The 23107-nt window shown below is 38.5% G+C and overlaps 3 protein-coding genes across 5 annotated transcripts; 1 reads left to right on the forward strand and 2 right to left on the reverse strand.

The window, feature by feature from the left end:
• Positions 1 to 343: 343 nt before the first annotated feature.
• Positions 344 to 2497, reverse strand: npy (neuropeptide Y). The gene is made up of 4 exons (XM_063899415.1): positions 2329 to 2497; positions 1832 to 2019; positions 767 to 856; positions 344 to 679 (listed from the first exon to the last, which is right to left on the reverse strand). The coding sequence occupies exons 2-4, from the start codon at positions 2017 to 2019 to the stop codon at positions 658 to 660; spliced, it is 300 nt and encodes a 99-aa protein (XP_063755485.1). The 5' UTR covers positions 2329 to 2497; the 3' UTR covers positions 344 to 657.
• Positions 2498 to 12512: 10015 nt separating this feature from the next.
• On the reverse strand, positions 12513 to 15850 carry fam221a (family with sequence similarity 221 member A). The gene is made up of 6 exons (XM_063899816.1): positions 15728 to 15850; positions 14782 to 14955; positions 14484 to 14674; positions 14268 to 14341; positions 14005 to 14137; positions 12513 to 13003 (listed from the first exon to the last, which is right to left on the reverse strand). The coding sequence occupies exons 1-6, from the start codon at positions 15790 to 15792 to the stop codon at positions 12873 to 12875; spliced, it is 768 nt and encodes a 255-aa protein (XP_063755886.1). The 5' UTR covers positions 15793 to 15850; the 3' UTR covers positions 12513 to 12872.
• Positions 15851 to 16420: 570 nt separating this feature from the next.
• On the forward strand, positions 16421 to 22231 carry ccdc126 (coiled-coil domain containing 126). 3 transcript variants are annotated; one of them, XM_063899659.1, is made up of 3 exons: positions 16421 to 16758; positions 19763 to 20491; positions 20632 to 22231. In XM_063899659.1, exons 2-3 carry the CDS (start codon positions 20254 to 20256, stop codon positions 20880 to 20882), a joined length of 489 nt encoding a protein of 162 aa, XP_063755729.1. In that variant the 5' UTR covers positions 16421 to 16758; positions 19763 to 20253; the 3' UTR covers positions 20883 to 22231. The 3 variants fall into 3 exon arrangements, with proteins under 3 accessions (XP_063755729.1, XP_063755730.1, XP_063755731.1); XM_063899660.1 differs by having other exon boundaries at positions 16421 to 16733; XM_063899661.1 differs by lacking the exon at positions 16421 to 16758 and adding an exon at positions 16810 to 17911.
• Positions 22232 to 23107: the final 876 nt, after the last annotated feature.

Genomic DNA, 23107 nt, shown 5'->3' on the forward strand with positions numbered 1-23107 from the left:
GATTGCAGCTGGCAGGCAAGGTGTGGCACAGCAAGTCCAAACTTGATCTCTTAATGGGATCAAGCATGAAATGTGCCAGGAGAGCAGTTGTAAAAAAATCAAACAATAGAGAATTAATTTTCACTCAATTCTCTCGACTGGGCAAATAATTAGTCGCATAGGATATATATTTAATACCGATGTCAACCATCAATCATTGCTCCAGTCTGCTCAAGTATGTCTGACATTTTGAAGCAACTGTCAAAACAGGTTTTGATGGTTTAGTAAATCAACTCCCTGACTTGTTTTTATATTTGATCTACAATCTGATAAAATTGTGATCAAATAGACACACCGAAGTACATTTCTTCAAACAATGAATCTTTAATAGCACAATTATACAATACAATCAACATGCCCTCCCCCAACTGTACTTTTATGTTTCACAGATGATAACTCTGGATAAACTATTTACAATTTTCTGGCACAGACTTTAAGCAGTTGTGACTGTAGCTGATAAATGAGGAGGAGGGGGTTGACTATATGTGGTGGCTCATAAAGGTAAAAGGAGCGGAGGCAGGGTGGTAATTTTGTGTAGGAGGGTATGTAGTGACGGGTGTGTAGAGGTCAGAATGTCAGCAGGGCAGCAGTGAGGTTGAGCCAACACTAGTGAAAGCATCACCACATTGATGGGTCATATCTGGTGAGAGAGAAGCAAAGGGCAAGGTCAGATTCATGTGAGAGTTACATCAATGTAGAGCTTTCACACATACAGTTTTACACACACCTCGACTGTGGGAGCGTGTCTGTGCTTTCCTTCAACAGCAGCTCTGAGACCAGTGTGTCCAGAATCTCAGGACTGGAGCGCTTTCCATACCTGAAACACAGAAAGGGAAAGACCGAGAATTAAATGGCTTTGCTCACCTTGACCTTTTGGCTGGCATATTAAAAAAAACATCACAGAGAAAAAGTTATTTATATGCTTGTCATTCATTCATAAGTCTAGTTAAGATTGAACACAGTAAGACTCAGACCCCGCAGGGGCAGAGAGGAGTTGCATTGCAGGGGGCCACATTTCATTTACTGTCCCTTAGATGATAAGCTGTGCCGGCACGCTTGTCCCCCCTAGGTGGCTAAACGCCTGCAGCTGGCATTCAAGCCACTGACATTCAGAAGAAAGCCATAAACAGTGGGGGATTGAACTGCCATGAAGTCACAGTCACTTTTAGATAGCTTGTTTTTTGTAGGTGGTAAAAGGGCAGAGAGTGTTCCCTGTTCTAGTCAGCCAAACTCCAACATACAAAACTAAGACTTTTTTGTCGCCCCCTGGTATGTTTGATGTCAAAAAAATTGGGCTTTATCATAAGATTAACATATGTCAAGATCCTAACTGATAAGTAAAACATTTGTGGAAAGCTTCTCTTTAGACCACTGTTGAATCTGAGAGCAAACACAATTTGACGTTATGTAAAAACATGTTTTTCTGCAGCCATGATGATAATTAACCAGCCAAAATAAAAACGTATATTCCTGCTCATTGGAAATTGTACAAAATTAAAGGCTATTAGAGAAAATCGCTCACAATAGGACCATACTGTAGCATCACTTAAGAAACAACCATATTTTATATTATAGTAGTCATTTCATTATATTAAGTGGTACACATTCTTAGAATTGGACAGAACATAATTAAATATAATACAAAATCCCAGCGATAGGACAACAATGCCTAACCCAGCCAGAAAAATGCAAAGTGCTCCTAATCAGTTTAAATAAAATAGACTCCAGCTCTGTTAATGAATGCGTTCTCTTCTATACTGTTCATGCAGAGAGGTGCGATTAGTCCGCCTACCTCTGTCTTGTGATGAGGTTGATGTAGTGTCTCAGGGCTGAGTAGTACTTGGCCAGCTCCTCCGCCGGGGCGTCCTCCCCGGGGTTCTCCGGTTTCACTGGGTATCCCTCCGTCAGGGCGCTAAGGCACAGCAGCGCCCACAGCAGGAAGCCCAGAGTCCCCAGCCAGCTCACCAAGTTAGGATGCATCTGACAGCGAAATAATACAAAAACGTAAAACGTTTAGTCTATCACTGGCCACTTCATCCACTGTGTTTAAAATGTCCCCTTTCTGTTTTTAAATAAGGCTTCACTGATATAATTAATTGAAGATTCAAAGCTAGAGCCAATGCTTAAGAGTTTAAAAGGTAGAAGTAAAAATACGCACATTATTGGTAATAGATTTTCATTAATAATGCAGCTACAAAACAATCATCAAAAGTCATGTCGTAAGACTTTGAGTAAGTTTCACAACAATAAGAGTCAAGGTTTTTGCAAATCAAATATCAAGGCACTTACTTTGACCAGAGTTTTGAGGGATGTTCTCGTGCTGTTCCTGAGGCTCTCTTCTGCTCTTCTGGGTGCTTGGTGCACGCTGGGTTTTATATCTGTGTGCGGCACACGCGCTAGAGAAAAACGCGTCAGAGCTGCGTTTAGCGAGTCTTTCTTCACGTGAACGTCACCGGTGATGCTGTCATTAGAGTGCTTTAAAGCAAAGCTGTTTACACACATTTAAACGTTAAAAAAACTATGTAAACTAAAAATAGAATCAGTTAATAACATTTTTTTGCAATCATTCAAGAGAGATTAGTGAGGAAGTCGTTTTTTAAAGAGTAGGACCAATAACATTTAAGGATACTAATCAAACAGATTAAAGCCCAATTGATATTGCAGTAATTATATTATAACAAATCTGAGGAGTTCACTACAAAGTCACAAATGAGCCCTGATGCACAATATTCCATTTGGAAATATTAATATGTAGTTCATGTAACAAATATTATATAGGTGTGTGCACGCATTTGGCACACAGTCTCTTAAAATCTGTGGCATTCAAACACACACTGCCAAAGAGATTGATACACACATGCTGAGTTTGATGTTTGGGTGTTTATGAGGCTTTTTTATGAGGAAGAAGGTGATCAATTATTTCACAATCAAGTAGTGATTCTTTTTCATAAGGAGATCAATAATCCCATCTGAAGTCCCGCAAAAAAATGGCAGTGATGTGACTCCTTGGGCGAACATCAAATGAATCTTTCTTAGCCTACCAAAGGATGCTCCAATGAGGACGCTTCGGGTGATCTGGAAAAAACAAGATCTCAGAAAGACTCACATATACATGAGCCCTTTTTATTCTGTTCAACTGAATCAGTCAACTAATTTCGCTTTGCAGTTCAATCCATCAGGAAAGAGAGACTGGCACACTGAATGTGAACAAAAGGCCTAAATATGAATCAAGGCTTGTCAGTCAAAGAAGAGCCCAATCTCCAACTTAATAAAAAAAAAAACCAAATAGCACTTTAAATGAATATCACCAAGTGCTTCATTTACTTCCTATTCATAAACCTTTTGTATACTGGCTCGCAGCCATATAATCTATCAAAACCCGTATTCTTCAGCACTGCTGCTTTTTAAGTTGCGAAAAGGATGCGTTAAGGGCTTTTTGTGTAGCACAGGATGTTGAGAGGCAGATGAGGAATGAGACACGAGTGTGAGAACATGGAGCACAAAGTCATGACTGAATCATGATGATCGCAGGCAGGAATCAGAACTTCTAGTCCTCCTCGGGGGATATACACACTCAGGGGCTCACTTCAATAGGTATCACACCTTTTTCAAGGAAACAGCTTGTGTAAGTGTCTGACATGTGAATGAAGCTGATGTATAAAGCATTAAAACTAAGTTAAGAGGTCAGTAAATGTTTGCTTAAACGTGACCAAACCCAATGAGATTATTTCGAAAAGATGCATCTGCTCAGCGTTAAAGAGATGACAAATAAAAATTTGGCTAAATGATCATCCTTTGAATGCAAAAGTCATCTATCCTTGAAGCAGATAAAGCTAATATGGAAGAGGCTAGTTAAGGTTAGCTAAAAACAAACAACACTAAGACTCTTCACTCATGCCAGCAGCTTTGTGAGGCTGTGCTTACAGCAGTGCATTGAGCTAAATGCTAACGGTATCTTGGCAACATGCTTAAAATGAGGACCTGATGCTGGCATGCTGATGTCAAGCAGGCAAGCTATGATGTTACCCATAGTCCCCATTTTAGAATAGAATTTAGTAATTAGAGAATTAGTACTAAGTACCAAGAATGCCCTTCATTAAGCAGGTATTTGGCCAGAAACTACATTTAATTGTGGACCTGCTGATGGCATTATATAAAAATGTAGACGATAATCAAAGTTATTAAAGTTAATACTGAAGGAAATATGAATGTTTTAAAATCCATCCTGCAAAAGTGGAGATATTGAGGGAGACTGGGGGCAATTTGGTGTTATGATGGCATTACTCGAAGACCTCTTTGACTAGTATCAAGTTTTATGTAGACTTGTTTTTTCAGTTTGAATTTTTATTCATCAAATGTTTTTACAAGCAATGTTAAAGTTACAATATTGATCGAGGAATTACATCTCAAATGTCACATCTGCCCCCTCTTGCCTCTTCTAAAAACACACACATAGTCCCTTCAAATAAATACCAAGGCCAACAATTAACTCCCAATAATTCAGACGTAGTTAAACTATTTAATATTCCTTGAACAATTAATTACTTTCATTCATCAAATCCACGAGGGGGACGTATTTTAACTTTTTGAACAGCATGCATCTTACCAGTCAAACAGCCTTTAGAACGTCAAAATGGGAAGTAGATAAAAAATGATGAACAAAGGAAGAAATAACTCTTGATGTCAGTGCTGCTTCTGGAGATGAAACATTTTAACTTAACATCAATGAATCACCACGTTCATTGTGGGACATTAGTGAAATTTCCTTCGATGCACAATGACATCCAGACTCAGCGTTGGTCTTACGCTTTAAATTTCACACTGATATTGAGTTAAACATAAGCAAACTAATACAAGGTAATCAAAAAAAGTCAGGACCATGCAGTTAGAAGACATTTCATTTGGTTGTTTGCAGCTTTATTATCAGTGCACATAAAGTGTATTGATTCATGCTTAGGGTGGTATCAGTCTAATTGATGAAGAAGCTCCTGTAGACCAAAGGCAGATGTGACAGGTGCAGATGGAGTTCAGGGGAATTATGGTCATTAATATTAATCAACATCCGCTCTAACAATCAATGCTATTAAAAAGAGTGCTGCCAATCATCTCCACTACGGTTGTTTATGCTAACTAGACCAATTTAAATAATCACAATTAATGTAACAATGATGTATCGCTTCTCTAATGGTAGCACCTTCAAGATAAGGTAAAATACACCTTTATTAAGGGGAATTCAGGTGTCAAAGAAGCAAAAGCATAAGAGTGGAATACAAGTAAGAGTTCACACCACAAAAGGATAACAAGAATAAAACATGAAAGGATAAGTATTACTAAAAATAAGGACAATAGGGTTTGATAAGCTAAATGCTGCCTACAGGAGGTATTTTCTTTTGAACTTTATTCGTCGTAACCAGAAACAATTTCTTTAATGAATGAGAACTTAAGAGAGCGAGCTGCTTAAATTCAAATGTGTTTCTCCCTCTTCCCATCAGGCGCCTGGTTTGGACAAGAAGTTCTCTTTCGAGATTTGTTGAAGATGAAAAGGCCTGTAATCTTCTGCTGCCGTGAGTCTCAATTTTCACAACTGTAAAAGAAAATACAGACAAGAAGGGTGCTCTATCGGGCAATTTACAGAAAAACTGGAAAAAACAAGTGAGAAAAGGGCAAATTTGCTGTAACACCTGTTATATACAGACGTCTGACATGTAAATTGCTGCTTCTACCACGCTATTGTGCTATGGTGACAATGTGTTACTTCTGGTAAGCAAGCACTACTATTACTAAGAGCATCGGCAGCTCCCTGTATGGAAACGTGGGCCGAAGCTTCAATGGTTATTTAAGTAAAGAGGTCTTTATACTGTATAAGGTTCATATTGTGGTTTTAAGGGTCACTATCATTGTTTAAATCAACTGAAATTACACTATTACCTAACTTTATTAAAGAAAACCTAATGTTTTTTTAGCTAAGTTGCTTTGTCAAATCAAGTAGAAAATGCACATCTTTTAGATTGCATTACTGGTTCAACGTTATTTGCATAAATTATAACTATAATTGGCTTGTTTTTACAGAATTGGTCTTCAACCCAAGGAGTATAATTTCTGCAATCCACTTTGCAGAGCCGTTTGCTATCAAGCAGCAATTCCCTAAATTGCACTCCGTTGTTTTGGATTTGACATTAGTTGACAGCCTTCAAAAGAAATTACTGAACCTTATGAAATCTTGGAGAGCTCATGCTTTTTACCACTCTCAGTTCAGAGCAAAAAACATTCTGACAACTGCTAAATGAGGAAATATCAAGAAATTATGTCTTTTGTCATACTCTCCTTTATTCTGTTATTGCTCTAATTAAGCCCTGTCTGCAGTTTGAATCATCTTATGGTGTCACCTGTTTTTTTCATCTTCTCTCAATATCCCTTGCTGTTTTTCTGTGATCTGTTTGTCTGTCTCTGTGTGTTTGTGTGAATGTGTCTTTGCCACATCTGCTCCTGGGGAGAATGTGACATCATGAAAGGTCTTGTGATTGACAGATGAACAAAAGGTCAAGCCACCACGCCGCGACAGGTTTGCTTGGCTCAGGTGTGCAGGTCATAGTCCTGAGACCCTGATATGAAGAAACCTGATGAACGTTGTTGCTGTGTCAAAGGCCACTAAACTTTAGTTAAATAACTCCTGTGATCTATGTGAGACCAAAATAGTCTGGATACATCACTGTGATGTCAGGTAGTGTGTATTTATTGAACCCCTAAGACATTTAATATTCATAAACATGAATTCAAATGCGAATCAAGCTCACATTGCCTATCAGGAACACATCCTAGATACCTTTTATGTTTTAATTCAGTGGTGTTTCTTGCAATAGGATGCATTGCTTTAAATGAATCTACTAAGTTTAAATTACTGAAATCCTCCAGTCAACAATAACAGTTTCCTAAAAACTACAAAATAGTTTAAATTGCTTAACCTACTTAAGAAGTTATAGCAGGTTATGGCAATTTTTTTACTTAGTTTTTATTTCAGTTCCAGCAAATACAAACATCTTCCCACTTCTACATACACTTTTGCATATTGTTTTTCCATTTTTTCAACAACTGTATCAGCATATTTTATACAAGTAGTTACGGCAATTTTGATTTAAGAAGCAGACCTTAATCTACAAAATGCAAGTAGGAAAACCCATCAAGACACTTAAACGTTTAATGGGGAATTAATGTAATTGAACACAAGACAAATGAAGGATGTCACGATGCCCAAATCACGTCACCGTTTTGGTTTAACATTCTAAAATGTCTGCTGAATAACATTTTGACAGCCCCTTTTCAGCTATTTAACATATTCAAAGTCTGAAAAGTTAATTTGATAACCACCCGCGCTGCCAAGTTACATTTATTACCAGCATGTTAGACAGCATACGAGATGCATTCCTCACCGGATAATGGAGGGGAAATGTACGACTGAAGCAGTCCACCTAATGCATTAGAAAACTGTTCATAAAGGAACACATTTCTCCACATGGTTGTCAATCAGCCGTTGAGTGTGTTCAAATACTTATGCTGCAAATTAAAAAACATTTCCAAATGTAATGTTATTATTCACATGCATAATGATGAATTTCTGTGAGCACGAGCAGTTGCACTCAAGGAGCACACTACACTCTCACACTGAAGCAACAGCTACAGATACATTTTAAAAGCAAGTGCAGAATTGTTATTAGAAGGAGCGTTTATCTCCAATTTCAAGTGATGCATATGTGCTTTACTGATCAGTAATTGTACTGTGTTTAAAGGAGATACACAGAAAGCTGTGATATGGATCATTTGACCCTCTAATAAAATAATATTAACTTGATTTTATCACGGCTTATTGTCTACTACCCTTTGTAATTGACTTGGTACTTTTAAAAATAACTATAACTTATACGCCCCTTTACTAGTGCCTTACAAGCTGCACTGATAACACTGCCGATTTCAAGCAGGAATTATTAGCAGAAATGCATCTCTGTCAAACAAACAGTATGCCATGTGTGTTTCTGCTCATATGCACTCTCTTAATGTGTATACGTTTATGTGCTGCATGTCTTTAAACACACTCTTTAGCCAAACATGACTATTGATTTAACCCAGCTGTACAGCATCCCATTCTGTGTGTTATCAATTTGCTTTGTGAAAAAGCCAAATCTATTTCTCACGACTTGCTCTCCAACCCCCTCTCGGAGTCTGTCGGCACCGGAGGGGATTGAAGCAGAGCCTCTATGAAGTCGCTACACTGTCAATTTCCCACTGTTTCTACCACAAAAGAGAAGGCAGCACATACACATGTCCAATGTGTCAAAGTCACACATAGGATTGTGCTTCGCTTTTAGGAGATTGTGATGGGTTTTTTGTTCTTTTTAGAAACAGAACAAGCTGTAATTTGTTCAAGTCAGCTCTGTCCTAAATGGAAAAAAGATTGATTAGTCTGTTGGTGTGGTACTTGGAGGAGATAGGAATATTCAGAAACTGTGAAAACCGGATCTAATGATGTTTGGAATTAGCAGGGAGGTCCAATGTTGAAAGATTGGATATGAGGTATATCTTGTAGCGATGTTTGTGAAGATGATGAAGAAGTCTCTGGAGACACCAACTTGTATATGATAAGGTTTATTACAACAGCATAGTATCATACACCAACACGGGCAATACGAGGTTCCCAGAGCCAATTGTGGAAGTCCTCCTGAACTGTCTTTGTGCATGCAATTTATAGGAAAAAATGTGTGTGTGTGTCCAAAGTGTTTGTGCTCAAAGGGGGTAGTCAATAACAATGCATGCCCCCCAAAGTGACATGTGTCTGTTCATAGGGGACCCATAACATATTCCAGATGTTGTTTTTCACCCAACATTCCTCTTACCCATCCTATGACCTCAGAGAGTATCTACCTTTGTATATGTCCAGATTTAATACACCACAGCTACTACAGAAAGCTGTTGGGAAAAGACATATGTAAATGCAAAGGCTGCTCATATAAGTAATGGTGTTTAACAAATAAATACATTCTGCTTTCCTTATATTTTCAAACTGACTATTGAGATTTTTAGTGCTGCTACTGAGAAGGCTCTTTCTCCAAAACGTTTTCGGCGTGGTGGTGGGAACAGATGTTGATCTGTAGATCTGAGGGACCAAGCTGTACTGTATGAGGATAGATTTTCTGAAATACATCTCGAGGCGAGGTGATACAGGGTTTTAGAAACAAACCTAAAAATCTTGCAGAGAATTCAATACGAATCGGGAGCCAGTGAAAGATGCCTGTACAGGCATAATATGTTTCCTGTTTTTTAAGGTTTGCACAGGAGTCTCAGCCAGGCAACATACCAGTTGTTGCCTGGCTGATACCAAAATAAGGGAAGTTGCAACGATCGACCCTTACAGATATTAGAGCATGGACATGTTTTTCTAAATATTGAGATGATAATGAGATCCTTATCTTGGATGTAACTAGTGCTGGGGTGATGGGTTAGCCGGCCTCATGGTCCATCTGTTCACTTTCTTTTAACTCTGTTTTGGGTCTCCACCACCTACTGAGGGACTGGTTAGGCTCTTTAACTGCTGAATACCATGCTACATTAACCAGCTAGCCCGTTAATCTCTACTGCCTAATGTTTCGTGCTCGGCAAGTAGCGATCAGTGTGTTTGTTGCTTATTTTTGCTTTTATACTGAGGGAGTTAGTAAGAGTCAACACTAAAAATTGTATATTTGCAAGATGGAAATAATTAGAAGCTCACCAGATTTCGTTGACTCCCAAGCTATTTGTTGCAGTTTGTACATCCAGATGGGCAATGAAAGCTATGGTCTCTTTTTATGAAGTTGCGAAAATTAGGTTTTTGCATTTTGAAAATCTTCAGTTTTAATTTATCTTGATGAGAACATTCTGGTTTGATCTGATTTGTCAGTACCTATCAGTCTTTAGTGAATCCTGTGCACCTGAGTTTTTGTCACCTCTCTCTCTGTCTTTGGGGAAATTAGGGAAGTGTGTTCTTTGCTTCAGTGTGTGCTCGTGGTAAATATCACTGAGGTGATTAAGTGCATCCTTGCGCAGTAATTGCCAATTTATCCTTCTGTGTTTGTGTCCTGATTTGTAGTGTTGCATCTGTCAGTCAAGCTGGGCATGGTTTCCATGGGGATAAGGGAAGCGGAGTAGTCATTCCCTTCAACCGATGGTCAAGGTAAATCACCTTCAGTTGCCCAAGTTGCTATGGAGAGGCAAATACCCTAAATTGTAATGTGCCAGACTAATGAGTCAGGCCTTTACCTCTTAAATTGATTGGGTTTTTGTCTCTGAGAAAAAATGTTGAAGGGTAAGCAGTAGAAACAGGTCAAGTGTTTTTTTTAAAGCGTGCTTGATTTTAGAAGTCAATTAAGGTCTATTTGGTAGTGAATGGGGAACATCATTGGTTAAAAGTGAGTATGCGACTGCGAATGTGTGTTTACATACTTTATCTGCCAGCAACCGGATGCCATGGTCATTGTAGATCTGAAGGGTTGGCAATCAGATGGGACCCCTTCCTCTTGTTTCCTACTCAGCATCCAGCTGCATGCAGAGACCCAGGTGCATCTATTCCCTTTTTCTGATGTAGCCCTACTTCCTTTCCCTCGTCACCACCTGTTCAACTCACTAGCAAACACACACACACACACACACACACACACACACACACACACACACACACACACACACACACACACACACACACACACACACACACACACACACACACACACACACACACTCACACTCACACTCACACACATACACCAAGTTCCCTCAGGTAGTATTTAGATGAAGACACCGGTGACTTCAGATGAACTGGTCAGCAACAGTGTAGAGGCTGATCCATTTTGACTTGTCGTCTTCACAGTGGAAACATGAGTGGGAGTAAATTCTCATTTAGATCCATGTTCTTAGTTAAAGACTTTAGAAAGTGGGCCGCCAATGGAGAATACATGACCCCCTTCATTTCCATTCAATGCGTGGATTAAATTAACTCTCTTCGCTGCTGATCTGCCGTGAGAAATGGGATTAATCAATTGAAGACAGTACATCGCTCTGTAAATTAAAAAAGGACGCTCTTCACTGAACACACAGATCTATGGTTCCAATGTTATTTTGGTGACATGGTGAGTGGGCGTCTTTCTTTCAGCAAGAGAACATCAATCACACAAACCTCAGATGTGTAAAATGACCGGCTTTGGGAATGTGTATCAAGAGAGAAATACAAAGCGTTGCTTAATAAAATGGAATCGATAAAATATAGGTTAGTTCATATCAAAATGCAGAAATACATGTTCCTTTATTGAACTGTGTATAAACAATACATTTACAATTTCTGGGTTAATTAAAGAATCCTGAAAAGTGAAATGTTTAAAAGAATGCAAAAATAAAAAAGACTGTCCATCTTACTTTTTAAAAAGACTTTGAACACACATACAGATGGGTTTTTTGGGGTTACTTTGACTGATTAGACCTCTGTTTAGGTTGAAGGTAAGTGGAGAGGCCAATAGCAGGTGCAAAAATAAGACTTGGTAAGATGTCAATCAATTCCAGTCAAGCCCACAGTCCTGAGAAGAGGCAGATTAACTGGAAACACACATGCTCTGTGGCTTTAATGGAAGTTCATTGTTTTGGTTAGCAATCAAGGAAACTGATATCATGATGAAGACTTGTAGCTTAAAAGCATCTTGGTTGAACAATGATTGATATTTAACTTACAATCAGAATGATCACATGTTTTCAGACTGCCAACCAAACCATAGACATTCAACAAAAAGTCAATGATTTTTTGTTCTTACTCGACTACTTGCCCTATTAATAAAGAGCACCTGATTTTGACGCCTCCATGCTGGCGGTATGCGAGACCTGAGGCATTATGTTTTCCGGTTACCCATCCATCTCACACATTCTAGTGAACAAGATCTCTCAGCAACGCCTGTAAGGAACTTCTCCAGTTTGGAACAAACGTGTATTCAGTCTCCAATTGAACTGATTCGTTTCGGTGGTTCACTGTGACCTAACGTCTGTATATTACTAATGACTCAAGGATTAACTGGTTAAAATTTGGTGGACAAAGATCAAGGTAACTTTGACCCCTCAAAAACTGATTTGGCCATAATGTAAGAATTCATATGCTAAATATGAAAATTTCACACAAATGTCTAATATGATATGATGATTACATGTTGGATGTACATTGATGTAAACTGATCCATGTCTAAACTGAGGCATACCACAGCATATTTCTTTTAATCAGGGCAGGACTTTTTTACACTGAAAGATTATTTTTAATTCTAAATATCATATGAACACTGTTTATCTCACAGACATACATGTGAGTTTAAGCATTTCTGAAGCTCACAAGGAAGCTAACATGTATAAAATTACCCAGATTAGATGTCCTAATCTAGTTTTACATCCAAATGTGGTAAATCCACCATTATTTCTCCTTGAGTTTGTATTTCAAAGTATTTAGGCTCTGTGAAACTGTATGGTCTTAAACATGTTCACAAATAACTGTCACACTTGTGAATATGACCCAGTAAAGCTCCACACACATGGGATCAATATGTTGTCAGTTCATTGTTTAGTTGTGGGATGGGATTTAATCACGACTATTACTCAATTGTTTTACGCCCCTGAAAAACACAGACACTTCACTGCAAAAGAAAACAGTTATCTGTGAAACAAACAAAATGTTCTCAAGATTTATTTAGAAAAAAATGTAATTGTATAAATCAGAAGATGTGTATGATTTATTCGTCAAGGTTAATATTGTCCAGCATTTAATGAACAGTTTCCCAAATGGACTATGAGAAGAGTTGCATTTCAATGTGTGTTGGTCTCTCCTTACAGTGAATAGAGCCAGATGCTCCAGTAGATGTTTTTTTTATCCTTGAGGCAGCGCATCTCTGCTGGCAGCCATCTTCTGTTTCTGGATCTGAAAACCATAGACAGCATAGATTATGAAAATCATGTGATGAGTACCTGCAGCGGATGTTGTGTACCTCACAGGTATGAACTGTATTTAAAAGAGACGTTTTGTGTATTTACTGTACCACGATTTGAAGGAAAGATGTTGTTTAAAGTAAAAGCTTGTATTCAATCTGCATTGCCTGATGATTATATAATCAATCAACCATACATTGCATTATTACTTTAACATGAGATTTTAAACTCTTAACTTAGGACCTTTGTTTTAGATAAGTAAATGCAAACATTGTGGAGTAATAAGTCAAAAGCTAATTTTATCACACATGGTAAACATTCAATTATAAATTACATTTCCAGGTTTTGAGGTTAAAGTTAAGTCTTATATAATTTTTAAGCTTAACTCAGCATGGAAAAGAGCCATTGATTACTCGGTTAAATTATATTAGATGTTCTCCTGACATCTAAATTCATGCAATAGAGATCTTTGTGCGATTTCTTCTACTGAAAATACACCTTAAATAGAGGAATTCTTAATCAACATCCCAGCATTAAGGCATGAATGTTTGCCTCCTCCACAGATACACAGATACTGGGTAAATGTAATGAGGTAATGAGAATGCTATACACTTTTGACCTGAACAAATCTCTAGTCTGCAGACTTCAACACTGATGCTGTGCTGCTCTTTGCTGCCCTCAGATGACTCTAAAAGGTACTTTCTTTACAATTAATGCAATGCATCAATCTATTCTCCTCAATGCTCTACATTTTAACAAAGGCTGGGTCACCAAAACATTGACTCCACTGGCTGAAAAATCACAAAAATGACTGGTATCTGTTCTAGCTATAGGGTAAATAGTCACTTCAAATGCATGGAATGTTGTTCCAGACTAACCAAACCAGAAGTAAAGAGTAGAGTACCTCTCACAAACTATGCATTCTCATAAACAAGTTTACAAATGGATCAATGGATTAACATTGCACATAAAATCAGTACATAGGCTTTGTACCTGAGCCACTGGCTTCCAAAGCGAGGTAACCATCCAACAGGGAGCTGTACCCCGTTAACCCCCCCATGGCAGCATAAGGGACATCTTTGCCTATAGGCTGACCACGAGCCTCCCTCTCTAGTTTTGTCTCAACCTGCGAAAAGGGATTTAATTTCAAGGTGTAAATCTTTATGTCTGTGGACAAATGGTAACACTATTGTTGATATATACCTAGCATTTTATCTAGTTTTTACACAAATGTTTTTGATGTTAACTCTACTCACCAGGGTCTGATGGGCAGAACTAGGCTGGCCACACCCACAGGTGTATGAGCTGTTGAACCCAGAACATGAGCTACCTGAAAAACAAATAATTAGGATACATGTTTGTGACAATCCTGTTGAACACTAGCTATATATATGACTTCTTATGCACAAGATGCTAAGCAGTTCCTGTGCTAGAATGTAACAAATTGTCTTAATGTTTAATTTTTTACTCACATTTATTGCACAAGTGGTCTGTAGCTTCACTGTGATCCTGGGGAAAGTGTTTACACCTGCAGCGGACAGGTATCAGCCCAATCTGGGGAACATACTGGTAAGCAGAACAATGACATCCTCTGACCTGGCATGGTAGGACCAGGGGTCGCTGAGAGGGAACCACTTCAAAGTCGGTCTTATGTTGCTTGTACCTGGACAAAATTATATTATTCACATATGTTTTTATTTATATTTGTTTACATCTCCAGTAGAGGAGAAGGATGTTTTTTTTGTCTTGTGTTATTGTGTAGTGTATTACCTATGTGTGCAGAAGCACTGAGTCTCAGGACCAATGAGTTTGCAGTCGATACCTCCTGGAACCCCAAAGCTCACATACAGCCTGTTATTCAGCCGCTGAGGGAGTAGTTTCCTCTTGTACTCCTCATATTCCTCTGGAGTGAACAGTTTCCCTCCATCATCATCACCCACAAGTCTTGAAAAGACAGTAAAAAAAGTAAAAACTGTTTATAACCAGTGTTGAAGAAATATTCAGATTCTTTACTTCAGTACAAATTCAATACAAAAATAATCCACTACAAGTAAAAGTCCTGATTTCAAAATGTTACTTAAGTACAAAAGTATTTGCATCCACATGCACTTAAAGTACCAAAAGTAAAAGTACTCATTCTAAACAATGACCCAATCCAGAATCATATAAAGTACAGAAGTATTATCACATAAATGTAGTTCAAGTATCAACAGTAAGTACCTGTTATACAGAATGGAACTTTTCATAGTATTATATTTTTATGATATTATCTTGTTTTTATACATGAGCATTTTAGTATTGTAGTTTTTCAATGTGGACCAAATGTAGATGCTTGAAATACTGTGTGGATTAGTAGAACAGTACTGCATTGTACTATATCAGCATATTATGTGTTTTACATGTATAAAGTAACTGTGAGTGTCAAATAATACAAAGTAAAGTACGAGATTTCCCTCTTAAGTGTACCAGAGTAGAAGTATAAAGTAGCTTTAAATGCAAATACTCAAGTAAAGTACAAATATGTAAAAACAGTACTTGAGTAAGTGTACTTACTTTCCACCACCTACAACAAAGGCTCATTGTGTTATCTTAGCATAGGACTTGTTCTACCATTTAGTTGGGTAGCATTAGTTGTGTCACTATCAGTTTGCAATGTATAAAACCCCTCTAGAGCCAAGTCAAAAACACAAGCATATAGTGTTACATTGAGACTAACCTTCTGTACTCACAGTAGTCATCCACTGCTTGTAAAGCTGATTTATCGACACAGATTCTCTCCATTGTCAAAAATGATAGCTTTGGATTTAAGTATCGCACAACTAGTGTTTACTAGATTAGTTGCCATGGAAATGTCTCTAGATGACCCTCTAACGGTCTAAACGTGAATTGCAACACAGATACACAAAGATAGAGAGAACAGAAGAGAAGTTCATATCTATACTACTTAATTATTAGAAAGCTAGCTAACTTTAATATTAGCAGACATGTAACTTAGCTAAGATCCCGAAGGCCATGCTTCCACAAACATAACTAGAGTGTATTGGGGGCTCTTTGTATATTTGTATTTGTATTGTATTTATGAGTGTATTCCACATATGGCAATTATTATAAAACAAAACATGTACACTTTATAAAACAAAACATGTACACTTTATAAAACAAAACATGTACACTTTACTTAGTTGTTGTGGCCCATGATGGAAAAGAGCAGGGATAAATAATCTTATTTTACCTGCCCCTTATTGTTTATATTTTATAATTAAGAAAATATAAAGGTTTGGTTGAACAGTTAACATTTACTGTATCTTACTATGTATGTTTTCTTTCCTCATCTTGGATCAAATTGAGAGCGAACAAGCAGTTACAGAAGAAACTACATTTCCCATAATGCCATAGTAATGACGCAGGCCGTAAACGTTCGGGGGATCCATGACAGTCTGCACAGTCGCATGCTTAAAATTCTAGCTACCGACTTTTGCTTGCTAGGACCTCGTCGTCTTCGGGACAGCATTAGAAGCCGAAATGACTGAAAGAGTGAGCTGACACCTTAACATGGAGCTCGACAGCTAACCTTATTACCGGAGACAGATATTCCTCCAGATATTTTCCCCAGCGACAACAGCGACAGCCCAGGATTGCCAAACAAAAACCATCATTCAGTGTCAGCCAGAGGAAGCAGCTGGAGCTCTCAGGCGCATCGTCCCTGTTCATTCGTGCTAAAGGTAGCTTCTCTGACAACGCACTGGGGTAACTATTCGGTTTTTTTTGGGTGTAATTTGCAAATAAAACGTAGCCTTTTTGTTGAATTTTAGTTTTGCGACGTAATATGTCGAGCTAATATGAGAGTGGATTTTGCAATAGCTTCAATTTAGCCTGAGCTGCTGCTTACATTTATTTAAAAATCAAAACTATTGTAGGTAGTAAAGCCTTGAACTAAGTATACTAAAGTAGTCCCTTTGTCAGTTTTGTCATTTATTCTGTTAGTTAACTTTTCAGTGCTGTAAAGTTATCAAGTACATTTACTCAAGCACTGTATTAAAGAAAATGAAATACTCTGCCTGAGTATTTTCATGTTGTGCTACTCTGTAATTTCACTCTTCTACATTTTGGAGGCAAATGTCTAATGTTTTTACAGATTTGGTTACTTTGCAGACTTAGATTGCTAATGCACAATATTAATTAACTAATACATTATTATATTTTGCTACCCAGTAGTATTCAAAGTAAATTAAATAAACCCCACCTTTGCCAAATGTATCATTGACGTGATGAACACATTAATGCATCAATAACTATAGTACAATAAAGAAAAACATATGGTGCATAAATGGGCCATCCTGCATAAGGAGTACTTTTACCTTTTGGTTCTTTAAGTATATTTTGATGCCTGTACAATTTTTTTAATGCATTACTTTTACTTGTAAGTGAGTATTTTTTATTTAGTATTGCTATCTTACTTAACTTAACAATTTGATTACTTCTTTCATCACTGCTTTCGATATGTGTAACTTGAAATTGTGTATTCACTGTAACTGGTTAAGTAAGTCAACAGTTGGGAAGTTGTCAGTCTGTGGTTTTGTACTCTGCTTGTGAAGTTGCTGTAACGTAGCTTGCATTATATCTTATATTAATTTCCTCTCCACCCTAACACTGTTGACACTTCAGTTTTTACTTAATACTGTTTACACTGATTAAATCTTGCCTAGGCGGCTTTCTGTTGAAACACACGTGACAGCTGTTGTGGTGAATATTTAACCCCTAGATTAGGTATTTTGACTGACGTGTGCCTTATCAGTTCTAAACAGTTCTCTATTGGAAGTGGAACATTAATTGTCTGAAGCACTGGCCTAAATGGTGTATCTTTACATGGAACAATGATTGTGATTTGCCTGACGTGACGGTAAGGACCGAATACTAAAACTGTTATAGATGGTGTCAACTTTAGGATTAAGCCACAAAGGTTGTATCTGTTTCCGGACATACGGAGGGCATACAGAACATTTTCCGGATGGTTTATTTTCCCTGGGGCGGGAATAGCTCACATAATTTTCTACCATGGCACAGATAAGTCACCCTTGTTTCATATAATCATATAATGAAAACAGAGTTCTCACTTTTCATGTTGTGAATGTTAAAACATTGCACAGCTGCGTACTGGGACTAGAAACTAAGCGTTGCAACAACTAAACTGGGTAGCTTAGCTTTCCAATTATTTGTCACAATGTGTTTTGCTTCATGGCATTTTCAACTGTTACTTTGATCATCTTTCTACACCTGGCTTTCTATTTCCTCTTTTGGCTGCTTATTCACAGTAACATGCAGGTAATTGAAAGGACATGTGTGCGGATAGATACAGGGATGCATTGCTGAACGTATTCCGTTACCTTTCTTTTCATAATTTATTCCCTCAGTCACTGTCCCTTCTCTGACCTCCATAGGAAGTGACACAACCACACCCCAGAGAGGCCGAGGCTACATAATATACTCGGTGACAAAGTTGCGAAATATGACAAACGATCGCCTAATTCCCCCTGCATGTGCTCTCACGGCCTATTTGTCAGTCAAATAACCATTGTGGAGGTCGGATTAGAGACTGAATGCCAATCTGTGCCTCTCTCTGTTGCTGTGTCTCATATCTGGTGCTGCAAAGTGGGTCCCATGAAATCTAAACTGGTAATCAGGTTTCTGGGCTAAAAAGCGCTGCTGATGAATGTGCTGTAGTGACCTCTGACCCAGAGTGGCAAATCAATTTCATCTCTTATAATGAATTATGTGGTGGTGGAAAATCTTACAATTATCTAGACTGAAATCTTCCCATGCATAATGAATATTAACCACAATGCTCAACAGCACTTTGAAGAAGCTACTATAGTACAGAGAAGACCCTTTCAGTGTGTGTGTGGCAGAACATCATTCTTTTCCATTTCATGACACTGTTCAATGACAAATTGAATTGGCAATTTCAGTCTTATCTCGTCGGAAGATAAATACTAAGTTCCCAAAAGTGCTGTGGGCCGCCATCTGATTTAACTTGCACTTGGCATGAGTCTGCACACGGTGAAAGTGAAAGCAGTTGGTTACCTCCCTGGAGATTTTTCAGGTGTGTTGCCTGCTGCTCTTCAGCTGACAGCTTACTTTGGCTGCTAATGACTGTTGCAGTTTCTCCCTGCATTATAGAAGAAATACTCAAAATGACTGCGTCTCCTGTGACTACACTCAGTCAGTACCTCGCCCCACTGCCATCCGGGCGCAGGTACAGGACATTGAAATGGGGAAGGGCTCACTTTGTTTCCTGCAGCCATTGCTGCCTTAAATAACAGGCCTCGCTGAGTGTAGCTGCCATGTGTGTTGCTAGCTGTTGTTGTTGTTGTTGATTATATGTTGTGGGGACAATAAATCTAATCTACTTCAAAATAAAAGTCAAGTTGTGTTAAGCCAGTTAATTGTAAAGCTGCAGCAGAAAGACATGTACAGTATTGGCAGCAGCTTAATACAGCATTTTCCCTGGACAGTTGCCACAGTTTGTCGTACTGCAAATATATAAATAATGGAATATTCTGATCAGTGGGATAAAGGCTCCGTCGCAATTGTGTTACCTCATTCTGCAATAGTGATTTATCAGGCAACAAAAATAAGAATAAAACTATGTTAAGTTAACCTCTAAAAGTTGACAGAAACAATTGTCTCTCTGTATGTCTTTCTTGTTGCTAACTGTATCTCTCCTGTCTTTTTATCTACTTCTCCAACACAGACAATAATGCCTGCGAACCCCCTGCATCAACGCCCAGTCTGCATTGGTGATTTGGTGATAGACATCTTGCAACCAAAGCACCTTTCTAAAAATCCCTGACTGCCTGTGTGGGCGTCAGCTTCCTTCTAGTTTTACTTCCTGTCATTTGCTGTTGCTCAGCCTTTTCTCATCTTCTCTGACGGGGTGGGGTGGGGGGGGGGCAGGATGCCTTTGGTTTTAAAAGAAACTTCTGCTGCTGTACGTGTATAATGCAAGCATATAACCTGCTGGAGTTTACTAGAGGGAGGCACTGAATCCCACTCTAGGAATGCTTTGCAGTGGACTTTGAACACCGACCTCTGCAGATACAGTGAGCTGAAAAAAGAAATCTCCCTGCAGGTATAAAGCAATTGTCCCCCTATCAATTTATTGGTGCATCCACACCCAAATAAAGACCTTTAGCCTCACACCGGGCCTCTGCAGCTCCCTTCCCCTTTGCTATCCCCAGTACCATGCTGGGTACATTCCTGCGGAGGAACATGTCTCAGAAGCTGAGTGTGCTGCTGATGGTATTCGGCCTGGCGTGGGGACTTATGCTGTTACGCTACACTGTGCAGCAGCCACGCCATCAGAGCAGCGCCCAGTTACGTGAGCAGATCCTGGAGCTCAGCCGACGATATGTCAAGGTGCTGACAGAGGAGAACCAGAATGCACCAGGAGGGCCGCAGGGAACCTCCATGGCTGGTTATGGTAAGCTTTCAAGAGGCAATTGCCGAATGGTCTTCCATATATTAGTTATTTCACGCACATTCGATTATTTGCTGACTCCTTTAGGAAGTTTTGATTTATTTCCTTACGTTTTCTCTTCATGTCTTTCCCTTTTCCCACAGCTGATCTGAAGAGGACTATCGCTGTGCTACTGGACGACATTTTGACACGGCTGATCAAACTTGAGGGGAAAATTGACTTGGCGGTCAATTCCTCTTCCACTAACACCTCCCACACAGCAGGGGGCATACTTGACTCTGCGGCCGCCGCCCTACAGAAGTCCTCAAAGCTGGAGTCACCTGGCAGCCACCCAGGGAGGTCCCGCCTTCACCCACACATCCCTAATAGGCCTCGGCCACACCAAGGAGCATAGTTTTGAAAGACGTATTGATTTTGTTATTTTTAGCACATCCCACTTTTCCAGCTTTTATCACTGATGTTACCGCATCAGACCAACGAAAAGCAATAGAGAGACATACGGACATCCGGAAAAATAAAATGCAGGATGCTTCATTAGAAATGTTCAGCCAACTCAGAATGAAGAAGGAGGACTTCTTAAGGCTCTGTACTATCATATGCTGATATTTATTTATTTTTATATTCTCATTGCTGATTTGTTTTGGCTTAGATCTTTAGCATTTTTTTCAATAATGCCATATCTGAATCCTATGACTGTTCACGCAAAACAAAGGGGAATAAATACTCTTGGAACTGAACCAGATTCACATATGCTTTATCATAAAAGTGGCTTGAAATACTCCCCTATCTACATTGTAATCTATTTTACAATACTGCTTAAATATATCTAAATGCTGAACCAGTACACTCATGATAGTTAGGAATAGCTGTATTGTCAGTTTAGCTGGTGCTGTTGTTAATTACTATAGAAGGAAGATTCTACTTATAACTTACTCATAGTCTTAAGAATAATTAATAGTTTGCCTGTAAGAGATAATCCAAAGAATGTTATTTGCACTCCATCTGCAGGTGGGATAGTTGTGTATTTACAATTGCTGCAAGACAGTTTGAGTTTTATGCAGAATTTAAATGGATGATGCCTATTTTGCCACTGTAAACATGAGTGTGACATGTCTTATTGAAATCCTATGGTTCCCTTGCCCGGTGTTGAGAAATGTTTAAACTAAGGTGTGTAGCAGATTGAATGTACTGTGTAGTCAGTATTTAGCCCTTTAGTGCTGTTAAGATGACTGACATACTGCTTACACATGTTCAGGGTTCATGTTGCACTGTGACAAGACTGTTTTCTAAAAATACTGGGCTCGCCCAACATTGACTTGATGGATATTTTAGGATGTGAGAGCTCTTCAATATTCCTTCTTCTGAATATGGTTTCCATGATACCAATAAACTCTGGTGCCTACCCAGAGGAAATGGATCTTTGCACATCATGGAGCTCATTAACATGATGGGTCTGGGAACGAATAAAGACAATACTTTCATCGATACTGCTTTGGGATTGTATGAGACAAAGTCAATGTTGGTGATACTATAGGAGGAGGAAATGTATCACAATGTTGCTTTCACATTACAGATGATATAAATCAAGGCCTTTAGACTGGATTGTCCAACTGTGGTATGACTCTTTCTGCATTGTGTGATGCCATAAATGTACTTTGCTTCATAATGCATAAGTTGAAAGATGTTGAGCCAGTGAGCTGCTGTGAGATGACTTCATTAATAAATTGACTTTATGGAAAGAAATAGTTCTCCTCATTTAACTGAACTCTTGTTGTTATTCAATATTTAAATGCCATGGGAAATATATGCCTAGTGTTCTTCACAGGACAATGAATCAAGATGTTTTTTGCCTTGTCCATTAATTCAGCCTGTGATTCACACAGAAGGCATCTTGCATAAGGGGGTTGTGAATGTCTAAGTGAAAACACAATAAACAACTTTTCAGTTTGTTAGAGCCAGTATTTGATTTATTAAAAAGGCCACCTAATGGTGACGTTGTAGTCCAAAAGGTATGAAGGACTACAAGTCCCACAGTGCCACCCTCTAAGAGATAGATGGGTAACCCGTGTAAAGGACGCTGTCCAGGAACAGTTTTTAACCGTTTTGTTTCTAAGTTATATACGCCTATTAAATAGAAAGAAATACAGAAAAGAACTATACCTAAGTTTTTTGTTATTTTATTAGAGTTTTGCTCCTTTGTTTGATTTATTTTCTGACTATGGTAAAAGCCTATTTTCTTTGTAGCTATGTGTCAAAAGTTTGTTATTATATTTTGAGCAAACATTTCTCAGCATTAACACCAACATCGGAGGCCAAGCAAGTCGGCAACAACTGTGAGTAAAGCAAATATAAACAAGGGACAAACGAGTTAGAAACATGACTGTTCAAGGCGTCTAGTGGCAATATTGGAAAAATATAGAAGGAAGCCACGACACAGTTCATTAAATTCAACTGATCATACTGCAAAACCCTGAGGGATTTGATTGTATACTTTACATCCCAAAACATGTCTACTGTGGTGAAAAATAACATCTCAAACATTACCAAAGTACACTTTTACTTAACTGAGGGTTTCCATTTTACTTCAACTCCTTGTCAATTGCTTCTTGTTTAATGTAA

The sequence above is a fragment of the Eleginops maclovinus genome, chromosome 13 (genome assembly GCF_036324505.1).
Source record: "Eleginops maclovinus isolate JMC-PN-2008 ecotype Puerto Natales chromosome 13, JC_Emac_rtc_rv5, whole genome shotgun sequence".
Taxonomy (NCBI): domain Eukaryota; kingdom Metazoa; phylum Chordata; class Actinopteri; order Perciformes; family Eleginopidae; genus Eleginops; species Eleginops maclovinus.